Below are 18,880 nucleotides of genomic sequence, written 5' to 3'. Positions count from 1 at the left end.
AATACCTACATGACATTTATTTTATATTTTTTTTCTATAAGAAAATAAATAACATAATATCTGCAGTAGAAGCATACAATTTATAGTTCAATTGAAGATTATAAAAATGTTTATTCCCTCCTTTATTGACTAGGGGGGGGGGGGGTTATAATTTTGAGATTTTAAGAGAAATTAAAAAATTTCTCCAATTTTCTTCGCTATTTCTCACCCCTGGGTACATACGATCAATAGGTGTTCTGAATGTGAATATAACTTATAGTAAGTTATAACTTGGAATTGTGTAAAACAATACAATTTAAAAATGCACTCTTCAAAATTAAAGTATCAAAAAAAAAAAAAATACTATTGTCTTCCACCTAACAAAAGAATAATATGTTGTTTCCCTTAAGTTAAATAATGAATAATAACTATACATTCTAGTATTCTACCCAGTGGCGTAGCCAGGATTTTTTTTCGGGGGGGGGGTGGGGCTCTTCAATTTTTTACACAGCGGTGGTTTAGTTTTTGATCGAATACCATAGACCATTAAAATAATTTTTAAATTTTATTAACATTTCGGGGGTTGCTGCAGCCCCCTCAGCCTCCCCCTGGCTACGCCACCGATTCTACCCTACACTCCACCTATATAATATTTAAAATTTCAACTAACAAAATATGCTAAATGAGAACCGCTGAAAGTGAATTTGCCATGATTTCAAGCATTTGTAAAACGGTGACAAGTGACAATACTGATGCTGATGAGATTTCCTCTTATAAGTTTATTTCCATTTATGAAATTTTGATACAATGTCTGTGCTCCGTGCGGCCTTGCGTCTTGCACTCTTGCTGTACTACCGTTTGCCAGTGCTGCTCCACTGCACCAAATTATTAGGTATTCATTTTCTTTATATTTTGTATATAATATTACAATATTATAATACGTTCATTATAGACATTAGTTCATTACCACATATCGAGAACAAGGTCAATGTCCCTGTACGCGTGATACAGAAATTGAGAAATGCGCACACGACATGTTATCAAAACGTGATTCAGGCTGTTAGTATTTCAGTGATTGCAATATAATTGTCCGATTGTTATCGACTATCGACTTGATTATAAATCCAATAAACAGTACAATAATGATGTGGTTAACGAAAAAATGTAAAATAGAAAATCATCTCTAAAAAGGCCACGATGTATCGTTAAAAATATAATGTGGTTTTGACGAAACTACGAAAGTATAATATTATACAAAATTAAAAATGGATAAAATGAATTTAATACATTTTTAATATAATGTCAAATTTCAATAATACTTGAATAAATTATATAAATGTAATAAAAATATATAAAATAAATAAATAGGTACAGTAATTGTGTTGTACAATGTAATTATCAATAAATTTGACAATTTTAATCAGGACTTCAGACCGAAAACATTTTTTCCAATTTTAGTTTTGAATACAGGTATTTATTTTTTCAGACTTCGATATCAATTTCAAATTTACAGTTATTCCAAATCCAAACAGGTATTGAACTTACTTTAATATAGGTATATAACCGGTATTAACAACGTGCAGAGAAACAGGGGATACAACAGATAAATGCATCTTAAGAAGCAATAAAAATGTAATTTACTATATAAGACATATAGGTAGTTGTGGAGCTACAGTCACAGAACAGTTGTCGAAGTCATAGGTCTTTGCAATATGCTAATATCTAGTCTATTTCAAATAACAATTAAACGAAAAACATAAATAAAAAAAGGAGGGAAGTCCGGAACCGGAAGTAATAAGTAGGTAAACAGGTTACCGCTCTGTATAGTTGATGTACAGTATACCTGGTATACCAAACTATATAACCTATAGGTGTCAAGTACAAAGTGCATATCGTTAACTAATGTGGGATTTTGTATTACACTTTCAAGCATTTTGACCGAAATTAAAAATTTTAATCTGTACTTCAAAAAAAAATTCGAAATTTTAAATGCCTAAAAAATAGCTAAATTGTGTTAAACATTTTTTGAAAATTTCATTTGGTAAAGAAAATGATAATTTTATCGACAATGGAATGTTCCAAGTTTCAACGATTAAAAGTTTTTGAAATCAGAAAAAAAACTAGAATCGTTTGATAAGAAATTATTGTTCCAAGCGTGAATACCTGTCGGAGGGAGAAAGAAATTATTTGATACATCTTAATTGCTCAAAACAGTTTATTTTTGTTCGCCAGGCACGTATACAGGGGGGGGGGTTCATTTTACCTAATTATGAAACATTTGACGCAGAAATTAAAATATGGCTAGCTAAATGGAAAAATGTATCTGATAGAGACCGTCCTACTACATCATTGACTACTTTGTCTGCAATGTCTTATGATTTTTTCCCAAACATTCACAGTCTTTTGACAATTTTGGCCACATTGCCTGTTACAACTGCTACTGCTGAACGGTCATTCTCAACTCTACGAAGACTTAAAACATACTTACGAAACAATATGGGAGAAACGAGACTTACTAGATTGGCCTTACTAAACATATACCGAAATATTGATTTAAATGTGGAAGAAATTATAGATTGATTTGCTATGTTACCACGAAAATGGGATCTTATACTTAGGTTTGTATTTTTTTTTTTTATAAAACATATACATTTTTTTGGATTTTTTTCTTCTATCTACTTAAAAGTTTAATATACCTGGGTAATTGTATGTGCATATAATAATCAAATACATTTCTGTTCTGTTCGACGTTCATAATACATATTATTTAAAGTTTCATTTATTATTATTTCTATTATTATTCCTAATATTCATATTTCCTAAATATACTTACTTCAGAACACTGAATAAATGACATAGGTACATAACGTTTGAATATTTAGCATAATAATTGTCACATTAAAAATAGTGAGTAAGTAGGAAGAAATTGTTTTATTATGTTGCTGTACAATTTATATTGCTATATTTTCCCCCCCCCCCCCCCCGAAATTGTATTCTGTGTACGTGCCTGTTGTTCGCATATTTACATGAAGGCAGAGCTAAGAATTTACCTACTTACTTAGTTGAGGTACCTGCAAATAGCAAATGTATAATTAAATAATGGTAAATTATTAAAATTAATAATTATTATTTTAATCATAAAATTGGATAGTGAGCTCACATAAGCGGTTAAATTTAAGATTTATTTTATTGCGCCTACCAATAATTATTTTTGAAGTGAAAATTTAGAAATTAGAATCACATTTAGAATCTGGAAATTTTTCAAAGGCCATCACAATTGCTGATGTCGGTAAAAACGTTAAGATCAAAAATTGTAGGTAACTTACAAATTTACAACACGTATACTATTAACGATTTTTACTCTTTTATTATTGTCGAAAGGCATGATAAAATTTGTTCGCGGGCCGCATGTGACCAATGGGCAACAAATATGATAGCTTTATCAAAAACCGGTAGTCTTATCATTCAAGCACAACAGCGTTCATATAAAAATAAATCTGTGTGACTACTACTACTGACTGACGACTGTGTAAAAAGGGAGACAGCATGTTGCGTTGTTGCATACAAAACAAATTAACAAAGTAAAATGTAAATTAAGTTACTAGTTATTAATTAACTAATTTATTTGTCATCGCATTAAGCCAGTTGAATCGTGGACCACCGTCTTACCTTATGTCCTTGTCGAACAGTAAGTAAAATATTTAGTTTGTAAGCTGGCTATATTATACCATATTATATTATATTTGTATACTGTAATTATAGTTATCTGCTTAGACATTTGTGTATTTAAATTAATTTGTTCATTTAATAGAAGGAATCAACTACATAGGTAGTACATACATATTAATATTTAGTGCATAATTATATTTTTAGATGAATTTAAAATATAAATTATTAGTACCTCAATGCCTTAATTTAAGTCTATTTAATTCCTGTTAGGTAGGTGACGTTTATCAATAATTATTACCTATAGATCAACAAAAATGTTTTTAAAATAATCATAAATAAGTTATTAACTGATATTTAATACACTTTAGTACAATCTATAACACCTACCTATATTAAAGTAAATATTTGAAGTACCTGTTGCTATTTTATTTTTTTGAAATAATGATAACCTTTAAACTTTATTTTTACAGAATAAATAAGTGGGATAACATCAATCATCAGTTTCAATGGAGTTCAGCGATTCACTTCTTGGTTGTTACATATCTAAACCAATTAACCTAAGACAATTTAAGACAGAGAATGCTTATAAAGTTGATCAAGTTAAAATGTCAAAGATCACTGATCGTCTAGTATTTGAAAAATTAAAATCAATTAATCCAGATATTGATTTAACTGATTTACCTGATGAAGTAAAAAAATGGGAAACAGAATTACAGAAATATAATTTTCAAGATGTTTTTGATTCACCGGAGACATTATGTGCTCGTTATGTTTTTCCTATTTACGATACTACTAGTAGTAATCTCCGAACGCTTGATGTCATGAAAAGTGATTTCTATCAGACTAAGAGAACAAAGTTGTATACTCCACTACCCAGTTTTACTCCAAGAGGAAATATTGTGCCTGGTGAAACTTTATTAATTACAATTTCAATGTATTATCCATTTCACTGGACACAAAATCAAGTTCCTGATGAAGCTGTTATTCCACATTGCCAAAAATCCCTTCAATTTTATGACACACAAACTCTTCAAGATGTTAAGCAAAGATTTAAGTGTGAAAATGAAGAAAGTGAAATCAGTGGCGATGTAAGCAAAAACCCTCATAAACCATTGGGTAACTCAACATTTTTTTTTATACATCCCTCTTGAGTTTTTATATAGATATGTAAATTATAAGTGGTCAGTAGATGGTTCAATGATTTATGGATGGTTAATAAACTCTTCAAAGTAGTACCATCTAGAATCGAAGTCTGATCTTTAAAGAGATTAGGTACATGCAACTTTTTGGGCACTAGTAAAAGATAATAACAAAAATGTATATCAGTGTACTTACCTAATACCTCACAATATTTTATATTCATACATTTTAAACATTTTTATTAATTTCTTTTTACTTAAAAATATAATAAAATGGATTATTGTTTATTTTGTTTTTAGAATTCATAGCGAACTCAGATTTGAAGCATGGTATGTTTTATATAAATAATAATTTATATGTCGACTCTTTACCTGATAGATGTACATTGGAGCATGCTGAAACAATGAAAAGTTGGGCTAGTCATCATGGCCACACCATTGAAAATATATTATCAATGGATACTCCTCTTTTGGATTTGGAAATATGCATCGGCCAACCCTATGTTTACCAACATTTAGGACGTTGTGAACATCTATTTATATTTAATGAAATCAACGTTGCTAAACCTAATGATTGTCTTGGCCAAACCAATTATCCAAGAATCATAAGTGTAGCTAAAGAAAAATTAAAGTTCTGTATATTTTGCTCTAAAAGCGTAGCCAGTATTGTTATGCTGAATGATGATGACAGAACCCCGTTAACTGTAAATCATATGTGTGAATCTTGTTTTAAATCATATAACTATGATCATTTAGATGATAAAGTGTCAAATTTCAAAGCTTATAGATGTATAAAATGGAAAAAATAACACAATAATTTGTTAACTTATAAATATTAATCCAAATAAGTTTTTTTTATGAAAAAATTGAATTGAAAAATTATATTTTTAATGTTTAGTTGTTAACAAGTACTAGATTAAATATCTAATCTCAGAATTACATAGCTGAGATATGTTTTTGTATAATTATTAATTATATTTTTTTGCAAATAAATAACTGTAAAATGTAAATACATTTTTATTCATAGTATTTATTTTTTATAGATCAATAATAATGATTGGTATGTGTTGCTAACTATTGAACTATCAGGAGTCTACAGAGGGGTCAGAAAAATGACTCGAGCCTTCATCTTAAACCTTTACTGTAATATAAAATATAAATGTACTTATTAATTAATTAAGCATAAGAAAAAGTTATACATAAATACATTGCCTACTTTCTACGTCATGTACAGATGTATCACATGGTGATAATAATAACTAATAAGCTTCCTTAGGAAAATATATGGACCTAAACTGGTGTGATGAGCCAAGAAAGAATGCCGATTTGAACTGGCTGTACAATGGACCCAACCTCCTTGATTATCTAAGGATGTTTAGGCCACGTATGGTGTGCGGACTCAGTAACAAGTCAAATAAAAAACAATCGGTGGGAAGATCAGAGGAGATTGGGACAAAGAAATGGGAGCAATAATTGAAGATGCCGAGGATCAAGAAGTTCGTAGAGCTTTGGTAGAAGTGTCAAAGGGCAGAATGGTCTAAAATACATTTTTTTTTAAATACTTTTATTTTACTTCTACCACAGTGATATATACAACCGTGCTCATTAATATATTAATCATAAACATTAATATATTAATCCGTGTCATGGACAGAATGTTAGACTTTGGAGCCACTGGACTCCTACAGATATGTCATAATGTTGTATTATACATTTGTAACTAAATTAGAATACACAAAATACTTTTCTATAATTAATAGCTAGAAAGCAAAATTATATTTTTGTTCGTGTAATATTTTTTGACATCAAACAGAATATTTGAATACTTTACACAAGCAAGGTAAACACACAAAATAAATAAATTGGTACCAACCATAGATAAGTATTTAGTACCAACACATTTTTCATGTTAAATACTTAATGACATTTTAAAATTTAAAATTTGATAACAGAGGTATCGAGATAATATTATCTATTTTTCAAAACTAAAATTATAAATGATAATGTAAAGTATTCTCATGAGTATGAGAATGAGATAGTACTAAAATATTCTTTTCATAATATTAATAATATAATAATATTGAGTTCTTTTACTTTTTTTAACGAAAAGTTGAACAATAAAACTTGAGTTAGGTACTTTCAGTTTGAATGTCTCAGCTTAAAGGATGGAAGTATGTTGCCTTCCTATCAGCTTTTGTGGGCAGCATAGGGATAGCAACTTACCCAATCATTATTTATCCAATGACCCATGTTGAAGATTATAGTAAGTTGAATTAAAAATAATGTAGTAGTATAAATGTATAGTTAAGGATTTAAAATCATTTTTATGTAGCTATGTCGACATATTAGCTATTACTATTTTCAAATTAAACTTAATATAAAATGAGTATAATATTCTCAAACATTACACAATACTCTGCAATTTCTAAATTTTTTCATAATTGCTCCCATTTTTTAAGCTATTATAATTGCTAAAATGCTATATACCTACTCTAAATATTTGTTACTATCTATGTGTTTAATATCTTGAATTATTAATTACTTTTATGAAGAATTAAAATTGTTAAAATATAATCATTCGTTGTTAGTCTGACGTTAATAAGCTGTACTTTGGTTTTTTTTAAACGTATTAATTTTCATTAAATTTAAATTAAATTAAATTATTTATATAATTGATGTTGAGCCCAGAAACTATGGCCATTCGTTGTTGGTAAGGGAGGGGGTATTTTTTGGTTTGGAACTCATCCATGAATTAGTGACACTGGCCAATGTTTGCACTCAGAACACTTTCCGTGACTGAATACAACCACTGCACCACATTAGGTCACACATTTAAATTTATTTAAAAACAAGTACTGCAAATCACTATTTTACTTTGAAGTGAGTGCAATTAAGATGGGTTATTACGTTATTTAAAAGATGGTCTAATTTGATTTTTTTTATACAACTTGTCTAAATTTAAAATATTTTTTTAGAAAAGTCACAAGAAGAAAACCGTGCACAATTAGATCAATCTAGAATAAGGCCTGAAGCTGCTGGAAGTATGTAATTTTTTTTTTATTGATTATTAGCTTATTAATTTATAAAATTATAACCTTATCCGTTATGTTTTATTCTAGATATGAACAAATGGACTGATCCTTTTGAACGGAAAAATGAGTAACTCTATAGTAGACCAGAGCAACAATTTTTCTTATTGAGAATGTGTAAACATGTGCATTTATTTACAGTTGAGACAGATAAAAATGATCATTTGTTGGTAAATAGAGGTATCACCATAGATAATATAAATAATATAATATGGATATTGTATAGTGTAAATAGCATACCTGCTGATATTTTAAACAAATAAAATTTTTAAATTGGTCTTATATTTATATTGTAAAAATGTATGCATGGATAATCTGAAATTAAAGACTGCAGACATCATTAAAACCAACACAAATATCAGTAGTGAAATCCTGTGAAACATCTTCAATTCTGATCCATAGTACAATATCCGGATCAACAGGATCTATAGACTCTAATCCATTATTTATAACAATTAATTACTTTTAAAGTTTCAACTGCTATGCATTTTTAACAACTTTATAATCTACATTTGACATATCAATACCGAGAATGCATCCTATATACAATATACTTAGAAACATGAAGTAAAGTAAATAAAAAATGTTTAATGTTTGACAATGACAACAATTCTGAAATAAACTAGAAAATCAAAACAAATATAACAATAATTATACAATAGGTATTAGGGTATTACAATCTAATATCTATAAAGGAACATTTTGTTTCTTAATTTAAGTATTTTTAACTTTATATCCTGGTGACATGGTACATATATTTAATTAATTAATATTAACTATTTATTTCTATTGTATGTGGTACCATTTCGACAGCATTGGGTATTTTTTCTTCAGTTTCATGTTTTCCTGAATTAAAAATTGTAATTAATTTTTTTTAAATTGTATCACCATACATAGTATGTAATTAAAATAGTTTTACTCCAAGTCTGATGTTTGAATAATTTGATGATGGTAATAATAATGTACTATGTATAGCCATATCAATAAAGACAATCTTATAATTATAGCCTATATCAGAGATGGCAAACCTATGACACGTGTATCACACTATTTTTGTGACACACACAAATGTGTAAAAATTTTTTAAAAAAAGATCGAAGGTTTATCGAACGAGTTGACACTCAGGGAGAACAAAATCCAACCAACATTTTTATTTGACACGCTGGCACAAAAAGGTTTGCCATCCCTGATCTATATGTACCTAGGTAAGTAGATAATATAAAACCAAAAATATGTATATTGATCAATTTGTTCAAATAAATGCACATTTTTTTAATACAAATTAGTTTCACATATAATAGGTAGATGGACAAATAATTGTATAACTACTAATAAGTGTGGTAGCTACCTAAAAATATTAAATGCTTTGTAAGCAAATATTAATAACAATTGTGTTATAACTTTGATAATCACTTGAATATCCCAAATGATATTTGTACCTACTGTATAATGTTATTTCAAAACTATTTTTAAAAATTAATGCCTGACCTTTAATTTGAAATGACATATACCTACATACTGTAATTGTACCTAGCTGGCTAATACATTTTCAAAAACTTATTAGTTATAATCATTTCTAAAGACTAGTACTCTAAACAACTGATAATAATTGATCCACCTTTCATATTTACCTCCTTTTATTTTCTTGATCAATAATTTCAATAGATTTTCAAATGGACTCTCGATCAACATGTATAGTATGAATGCAATGATAAATCCATATATTAAATCACCGATCACGATCCATGACTATTAATAAAAATGTACACCATCGATTAATTGTCAAGAACTTAAAAGAAAATCTGGGCTTTATCTTGAAGCTAGATTTTTGAGGTATATCTAACTACCTATATATAGGGTCTGAGGGTCATTTAACAAACATGCTCACACCTATTTTTTCCTTAAATAATACATTTACTGGAATTATGATTTATTTAAATCTTGGGTACCTATGTATTATATTGATCATATTTATAATTGTCTTTTGTACCATGTAAAAACTTCTTTTTTTCAAATGAGAACCAAAATCTTTTTTGTACATTAATAGCTACTAATAATAAGCAATAAATTTTTTTTTGAAAATGTTGATGAATCTTAATCAAAATTCGAAGAGTAGTTATTGAATTCTTTAACTTTGTGTAGGTAGTTATGATAGATGGGTTAAACAATTTGAGGCTATGATGGTTTGAAAATAATAACAACTACCTACCTAATATTAATTCATAATCTATATCTTATAATATTTGTAAAAACTGTCGAGTATAATAAGTTGTAGATTAAATGTTATAACTATTTTATATTTTTATTAAATCATTTTAAGGATTATTATTCTTGTATACATTTTGATTAAAACTACTTGTCCACATTTTGATTTAGTTAGGTAGATAGAGAAATATTTTCAAAAAAATTATAAATAAGGGTGGTTCTCATTCACCAAGTTGGTATCATGTGCACAGCTGCACAGAACACTTTAGTCAACATGGTCCATTGGTTAATTTGTTTAATTAATAATTCCAAATTCTAGAATTTAAATACATTTATTAGGAAGGTTCCTAATATAGAGCATAACGTGTTATAAGGAGTAATATTTAGGCATTTAAGCATTTATTACATTGTATACCTATATACGTCTATACATTCAGTCCGTGTCAAATGTCAATGTAACAACGTGAGAGAACTGAGAAGTAAATGCAAAACTGTTGGCAGTTATCGTTTTTATAATAACTTAAATAAATAGCGTGACATTGAAAATATCCAGAAATACATTAATCTGAGTCACACTGATTGAATGTTTTCAATAAATATACAGTAAAATTTAAAATAGAGTGTCGTTTTGTTTTTATTTTCACTTTTTCAAATGAGATAAAATAATTAATGAAATAAAAATAACTTAGATTTTGAGAAGCACGATGAACGTATTAATTTACAATGATGTATGTTTATTTTTTTTGGATAAATAACTTTTGGAGCCTTAAAAATGAGTTGATTTTTAGCTCAATGGTAGCATAAATCGGATCCAAGCAGAAAGAACAGACGGTGCTGATTGAGCATGCTTTGTAAATTATATATTTATTAATTATTAAATATCTTGTATGTTATGTTTTATGGGTACGCTATAGTATAGGTACCACTATAATAGTAGAGTAATATTACTTACAACTAGGAATTGATTGAAATATATTTGAGTACGCGCAGAAGACACGTAGAACAATTGTATTGACAATCCTCCTAGATACACTCCGTACGTGAGTCTACCCAACGGCGCGAGTATCAATGTCCAAGATCCTAATTGTGTATAGGTATATAACATATGAGGCCAATATTATTATTATGGTATGATTATAATGATAAATAAATAAATGGTTTTTGGAGGGACATCTGTCGTTGTGTTCGGCTACCTACCTGTGTAACAAGTGTTTACTGCGGAAACGACGATAAACGCCGAAATCGCTGCCGAGTATATGAGACGGAACACGAGCGCGTACAAAACGCTCGCCCACACGCTGTATTCGTGTACGAAAAAGTAGAAGATGGACATCATCCATAGTACACAGCCGCCGACTAGCGTCCATAGACACAGTGTCGGAAATGGGAACCGGAAGTTGGGCTTCCGGGCTCTCGTGGTCCGGTACACGTGACCTGCGAACATTCCCACCAAGTAAGGCGTCGCTCTCGTGTGCGTGGGTATGTACAGCAGAGTGAACTCTTCGTGGCTCGGCGGGTATTTCAAGTTCCTGCGATCAAAAATAAGCTTTTTTTTGTCCGGTAAAATTCAGAAGTTTACGCATATTATTGCTATAGAACTAGAAGTACTTATCTACATCCCTTCCAATAACACATACTTAACTATTTTTCATAATATTCAATGATCAAAAATTAAATTTTGTGATTGAACCTCTGTATAATATTGAGTACCTAGATACTTATATTTAACTTTAAAATGTTAAGTCTGTAAATAGAAGATTTGATGAGAAAATCTTGTCGGGGTAAATAAAGTTAAAATTAAAACCGATGTTACAATTATTTTTCTTTTTTGAAAATTGTGTGAACTATAGACAAAAAGTAGCCAATAGTCAATAGGTTTTCGGTTATTTTTTGAAAAAATCTATTATTAAAATTACAAGTTTTAGAAAATATCTTGTTTTGAGTTTCATATACCTAATTTATACTATTATACTAAAGTACTACTTTTATCTTATTTCATATGACGAATACAAAAAATTACAATATTCATGTTACATGAATCATGTATTACATATTTTAGAAATCTATATTCACCGCATAAAATGATTTTTGTTGTATCAATAAGTCTTGAAAAAGATTTTGTCCCTTATTCTTAATTTAAAAACATATTTTATAATATTCCCAATAAAAAATAAATTATTTTATGTTAAATAAATAATAGTTTATTTTTAAGTACCTATTCATTTTTTTAATATTTAAAATAAAAAAATTTAATACTAAGTATTACTTTCAAAAATGAATATAGCAATAAATTTACCGTACTTTTCAAAATAACCGGGAAAACAGGAATTTATGCAATACCATCTTATTTTGACCAAATCGATTTTGTTTTTTTTTTGTTGTAACTCAAAAAGTAACAGTTGTAAAAACACGAAACATTCTACTTCATGATAATACAATATTGTTTACCTAAAATACCTATTTCGACTAATTGTAAGCTAATTAATGTTGATAAAAATATTTAAACTCGATCAAAAAAAGCTTGAAAATGTAATTCATTTAGTAGTTTTTACTGAAATCCAAAAATCTTAAAAAAATATAGTAGTCTATGAATATCTCATATAATTTGTGCACTTATGTATAAATACCTATGTTGAATAATCGCCTGTTGTACTGTATAAATATTATGCACTTACGATATGAAACCAAAAAACGTCGGGTAAAATTTGTGGTCGTACACAACATAAGCTGAAATGAAACACGATACCACTATTGCACTCATCAGGACAATTCTTTCGCACTTCGGAAATTTCCAAACAAAATACACAATAAGTATGCCCACTGCGCACAGATGCAAGTCGCACGCCATATACCAGGATTGAATCATGCACTGTTGGCATGAAATAGTTTTAATCATACAATAACAATATTGAGCAGTCCCGGAGGCCGTAAGTACCTATTCTACAAAGTAATATAGTATAACATTTCTGCACTCACTGGTTGATTGACATTGACGTAATTGTTTACAAACAGTAGGTTGGTCCACCAATTTGTTTGACAGCTTTCCGACTCTTTAACAGCCATATGCTTCCATAAAGGACCGTCAGAGAGGTGCATTAAAACGAACGAATAAAACGCGATCATCACACCGTATAGAGGAATGAGTCTGTAACGGTTTTATTATTTTTAAATATATACTTTGATTTATACAGAACAAATTTTATCCTAGAAATTAATCATGATATAAAATATAGTATGTATATTAGATATAGTATATAGTATGGTAGGTAGCGTTATTAAATCCAGTTACAAATAATTGAAAATTAAATTTTACAAAATCAATAAAAATGTAAAAAATAACAGTTTATTGAATTTGAATTTTATTCCCTCACCATCCCGAACAAAATAATTTATTTTTACTCCTGCCTAAATTATCATCCATGTCACAAAACTATATCATTTGTCAAATATTATTTAAAATCATAATATTTGTCAAAAATCGACCAGAGGTTTGATTACGTCATGTTTTACGTCTATGTTTATACAAGTGACAAAAAATATTTATAAAATATATATATATATATAATAATATAAATAAATATTTTATTGATTTCGGATTTATATTTAATTGTAGTAACGTACATAATGTATCAAGTTATATATTTGGTAGAAACCTATATAATATGTGTTCTTAAATCAAATTTGCCTCAATAATATTTGCTATAATATATCTACCTACCTATTTTTAATATTCATTATGCAATTTTCTAATAACTACTAATAATAATCTTAAGAAATAAAAGCAAAAAATATCCACTAATTATTGATAAAATTACGAGAACCCACTTCTACAAGATTAAGTACAAAAAACTAGTAGATTTCGAATTTTAGATTGTTACCTGCACCATCTCCAAAATAATATAAGTGGCATGTTAAATCGTTTGGTCTTCACTAATTCGTTGTACATACTAACAAAAGTTAGAAATCCACTGATTGTAAAAAAAATATCTACTACCAATGGTCCGTTATGCACTATTCCATATATCATCATTCCAAAAGTCTAAATTGAAAACACGAATAAAATAAAAATAAAAAACTTTTACCTAATTAAAATACATCCAATACTGATTACCTCTTCAATTTTGTTGGTATTATAAATTGGATGTGCACTAATGTACATCAACCGGTGTCCTAATAAAACGACTAAACAAGCTATTATTTTAAGGAAGTTACAGCCCGCGAATTCCGCAGTCTTAGCACTGTTGTAAGACAACTTTTTCAGGTTTGATTGAATTGAAAATGCTACCAAGATAGGTTCTAATAAAACATACTTACATTATAAAATAATAACGATAAAAAAATCGAAACATTTTTATTGAAAATTAATATTGCACTAATATGCACTTACTGGACTTCAATTCAGTATCTTCCTTTGGATATAAATCTTGTAGGGTTCCAACAATTGTTAATACAATAATAACTAATATGGAGCACCTGAAGAAATAAATAATTATGAAAATAAGTTATTTTTAAATATGATGTAAAAACATACGAATGAACGATTGATATAAAGTATAAAATGTTATTTAGATGTTAGTGCTTATTAATAAATTATGTACACACATTGCATAGGTATAATATTATTTGTAAAGATTTATATGACTCAAATCTCAATGCACATTACCAAAAAATTATAAATCCTAATGTCTTGGGTGGTTTGTCATCTTGAGTGGTGCAGTACAGCGAGTCCACGGTAACGGTGGTGTTTATTTCTTCTTCGTTAAACGCAGAAATAATTTTCTGAGATAAAGTCGACTGTAGATCCGAATGGGTGCACGAGGATGGAATACAAATCGCAGTGTTGATCTCATTACGTTGAACCTTTGCCGGATGAGGATTTAGCTGTGTATACGCATACATAAATACATTAATATTAGGTAGGTACACGAATGATTGATTTAGTAAAATTGCTCGACGGGGTAGCTAGGTAGGTACAATATGTGGCTGTATTTATTTAGCCAATAGATGGGTACATATTTACCGCTAGTTAATTGTCACTTCAATATTTTCGAGAGACCTGATTTAAAATAGCATTGATTATTTTACACAAAGAAAATATAAATGTAAAATTATGTATAACACCTATCGATATTGATTATCATGATTTAACAGTAAATATATAAATTTTATTCAGTAGTATATATCATATGTCCACTGATATAGTTTTTTTATCATTTAAATATGTACTATACTGATATATATATATATATATTACAATTTGCTATACATAAACAAACAATAAATAACATGGTTGACAGAAGATTTAGAACAATGACGAGAAACACACACGGAGAGGTGACCATTTAGCGATAAAACCGTCAAAACCATATAACTTATAATATACCATATAGTAATACCATTATGGCAATAGTAATAGACAATAGTATTACCTTTACAGCTTCCCACGCAGAAATTGAAGAGTTTAAAATATTGAGTGGAGTCGTGTTGTAGTAATTTGGATACAGCTTAACAGAAGGTGAAAAACGTATGTTCACAATACAGTACTGAGGTTTAAAGTCCAAACTAATTGTGTTGGTTTCCAAACATTCGTCATAATCACCAAAATCGACTGATTTTCCAGATAATATTCCTGTTGGAAACTTTGCTGAAGCATCATACACTAAAAAGGAAAAACAAATAAACAATACACTTAAACATTTTAATTTAAACTTGATTTAAATCATAATTTAAATAGGTATAGATCAAGTAGGTAACTTTTTCACAACTTACAAATACCTACTTTATATTATTATACTTGTACATTTCTTTAAACACTGAAATTCAGTTTTTCGAGTTATACTTAGTACAGTAGTACATACGTACTTATATAATTGTATATTTTTATGAGTAGTACTTTTAATGATATTGGACTATAATAAGAATATAAGATAGGTACTGGACAATTATTGTTTATTATAGGTATCGGTAATTATTACAAAAAGTCATAATGAAATTTACCTAATTATTATGTCTAAAACGTGTATAAAAAAAGTAAAAAAATAAATTCAACATTATAAATTTATAAATCTTTGTTGAGTCATGCATGATATGTATAAGTGTATAACATCAATACATTATCGTACTAATTGGTGTAGGATTAAAATTTGAAGTCATTTTAATACGAGGACAGAGCTTCATCACAAATGGATGTCATTTAAGGCTAAAAATATTCAGAAATATCGCTTACAGAATTTTAGATACCTATTAGTAATACTAAAATATTTAATAATATAATAAATTGATAATGATATAAATAAGTAAAATATAATAAGTGAATATTATTTGAATATTATTTACATATTCGACGATTCAGTATACTGTATAATGCTGGTAAGAATTTAACTTTTAATTTAAAAAACAAATAAACTACGATATCCTCCTATATCCACATATTTAAAATTGATATTAATATGTTGGCTAGCATACAAACATTAGTGTAAGTAATACCATGCTGGCTAATAAGAATAATATTATACTGTTTTGCACACACTGCGTAACTGTCTAATTTAATATAATTAATTTGTTTATACTGTAATATTATGACAGAGAATAGTTTTGAATGTATCCCCAATAATTTTTGACTAATTTATTTTATGGATTTAATATCGAGTGTTTAAAATGTAAAGCAATGTTATGAATTAATTTAATTGTTTTTTCTCTACTTAAAATTTACAACACAGTCTGTACCATATGCCTAAAGTGATATTCTGCCAACCATTAAGAAGTGTTGCAAGTCGTATGTTATAGTTTATTAGTTAGTCCATATTTTACTGCTCTCAATCCATCTCGCTGGTTATAATCAGAACAAGCATGGGCGAGGACATTTTTTACTTTTTACTTTTAATTTTTATGCATTATCTAAGTTCATCTCATTGAGAACTTTTTTTGAGGACAAAAAAAAATTTTAAAAAGTAAAATATATAGTATATAATATATATATATGTAAATTGCAAATTAAAAAAAAAACACATTAGGTACTAATAATGCATTAAGGATTTAAAAATATTTCATCATACATATAAATGAAAATAGTTGGTGACGAGAGATAGTGTTTTATATATTATTAATTTGTTTTTATCATTATTATTAAATATATAGGTATCAGAAATGTGCTGATTTTATATGGATATAATTACTGAATAGTGAGCGGCTTTCAATGCAAATTTCATTTTTTCTGTCACAAAGCAATGCTTCTAACTTTCAAAGCACATAACTCGTTTTATATATCAGAGAATTAAAAACCGAATCTTTTATTTTAAATTTGTTTGCGTTTGTAGAACTTAAGTAATTTTTAGAGTATTTTATTAAACATTTTGAAGAGCATTTTTAGGTTTTTAAGGCATTTTTTCTTATTTTTAGATACCTAATAGTTCATAACGTTTAAAAAAAATTTGATTAAATATATTTTGAGTTCCCGCTAAAAGAAAAAAAATTCACTTTTTTTATTTTTTAAATGTTGGTACCTACCTTCCACACTAGGAGATTAATCGCTCGAGCCCCTATCACCACAAAATTGCTATACCTTACAATATATTAACAAATTGTACCTGTCGTGTTGTTATAATTTTTTTGTTTTTTGAATGAAAATACTCACAACATGCCTCTTTCATTTTGATTTCATATTTTGAAGTAAGATATTTTTCAAAGTACTTCGATACATAAATATTGAATTTCGTACGAATGGATAATTACCTGGGTACCTATCTGTAATTGTGATTACTGATAAGTATTTAAAGGTTAGATGAGTGAAACAGTTGACCAACGTTATGCGTGATACCTTTGTGCCACTATACCACGCGCGTCAGCAATTTAAATAATTATAAGTTATAAGTTCGAACGATTATTTAATTAATTATAACTTATATAACTTATTAAACACTCGTAACTAACTAAATCGTTTATTTAGCCGCGGTAAAATCTACTTAGTACTTTTGTGCAGTTTTACAATTGCATGTACTGAAATCTAACAAAGATAACTGAACAATTTTTTAGCGGTAAAAATCGGCAGGAACACCAAATAAACCTAATGTGTGATCATGACTTCGATAGATTCTGTGGATTCTGAAAAAATGACCGAGTACTAACAAACGCACAATCAGGTATATACCATATACCTGATTATGTATAGATGATATATCTATGGTATATTAAACATAGATATGGTTATTAAATTGTATTAAATATTGGCGTCGTGACGCGAACTCACTCTGGGTTGCCCATAGCCTGAGATCCTTCAGTCCTTCGCGGTACGTCTGTCCATCCCGCCTGCACGTCGGTCCGCCGTCCGGGACATAGTTTTCGAGCGTATCGTACAGTATTTTCGTGACCCATCGTTGTGGCCGGTTTTCCGTCTCGCCGGAGACAATCGCTAAAATCGACAGTAGGACTGTCGCCGACTGCATGGTTAAACACTCACGATCGGTGCGAAATGCATCGCGATAAATATCGATCTCGAACAAAAGTCTGCGCACCTGACATTGATCCACGTGTTGCTTGTTAACGTTACATATTATTATGAACGGCAATGTCAGCAATGTTGGATCGACTTAATTGCAGGAAGTTATCTGTTCGAATTACAACATGAACGCATATCGAAACTGTTATAGGTAGGTATTGTATTGGATTTCCACAAGATAAATACGACCGGTGGACGAACCGTCGGTATCGTAATAAATGTCCACGTTTCTTGCATTTGTTCGAATCGGTTACTCAACCGTTTTCATGGAGTATACTCGCATTGAGTATTACTCATGCATTGTA

At 28.7% G+C, this 18,880-nt stretch overlaps 2 protein-coding genes and 1 pseudogene across 2 annotated transcripts; 2 read left to right on the top strand and 1 right to left on the bottom strand.

The window, feature by feature from the left end:
- Positions 1-3,446: 3,446 nt before the first annotated feature.
- LOC111035821 (snRNA-activating protein complex subunit 3) lies at positions 3,447-5,807 on the top strand. Its single transcript, XM_022317603.1, has 3 exons — positions 3,447-3,667; positions 4,119-4,764; positions 5,088-5,807. The coding sequence occupies exons 2-3, from the start codon at positions 4,155-4,157 to the stop codon at positions 5,594-5,596; spliced, it is 1,119 nt and encodes a 372-aa protein (XP_022173295.1). The 5' UTR covers positions 3,447-3,667; positions 4,119-4,154; the 3' UTR covers positions 5,597-5,807.
- Positions 5,808-6,785: 978 nt separating this feature from the next.
- Positions 6,786-8,226, top strand: LOC111035822 (small integral membrane protein 20). The gene is made up of 3 exons (XM_022317604.1): positions 6,786-7,050; positions 7,763-7,828; positions 7,907-8,226. The coding sequence occupies exons 1-3, from the start codon at positions 6,936-6,938 to the stop codon at positions 7,948-7,950; spliced, it is 225 nt and encodes a 74-aa protein (XP_022173296.1). The 5' UTR covers positions 6,786-6,935; the 3' UTR covers positions 7,951-8,226.
- On the bottom strand, positions 7,928-18,598 carry LOC111035823 (annotated as a pseudogene).
- Positions 18,599-18,880: the final 282 nt, after the last annotated feature.

This window comes from Myzus persicae, unplaced genomic scaffold, assembly GCF_001856785.1.
Source record: "Myzus persicae strain clone G006 unplaced genomic scaffold, MPER_G0061.0, whole genome shotgun sequence".
NCBI lineage: Eukaryota > Metazoa > Arthropoda > Insecta > Hemiptera > Aphididae > Myzus > Myzus persicae.
This window is presented reverse-complemented; position numbering and strand designations above follow the sequence as displayed.

Bases quoted from the DNA above. Each gene is read 5' to 3' on its own strand.
- LOC111035822 (XM_022317604.1), top strand. From the start codon at position 6,936: ATGTCTCAGCTTAAAGGATGGAAGTATGTTGCCTTCCTATCAGCTTTT. The intron at 7,051-7,762 runs GTAAGTTGAATT...ATATTTTTTTAG, and splicing joins GACCCATGTTGAAGATTATA to AAAAGTCACAAGAAGAAAAC. The intron at 7,829-7,906 runs GTATGTAATTTT...GTTTTATTCTAG, and splicing joins AAGGCCTGAAGCTGCTGGAA to ATATGAACAAATGGACTGAT.
- LOC111035821 (XM_022317603.1), top strand. From the start codon at position 4,155: ATGGAGTTCAGCGATTCACTTCTTGGTTGTTACATATCTAAACCAATT. The intron at 4,765-5,087 runs GTAACTCAACAT...TTTTGTTTTTAG, and splicing joins AAACCCTCATAAACCATTGG to AATTCATAGCGAACTCAGAT.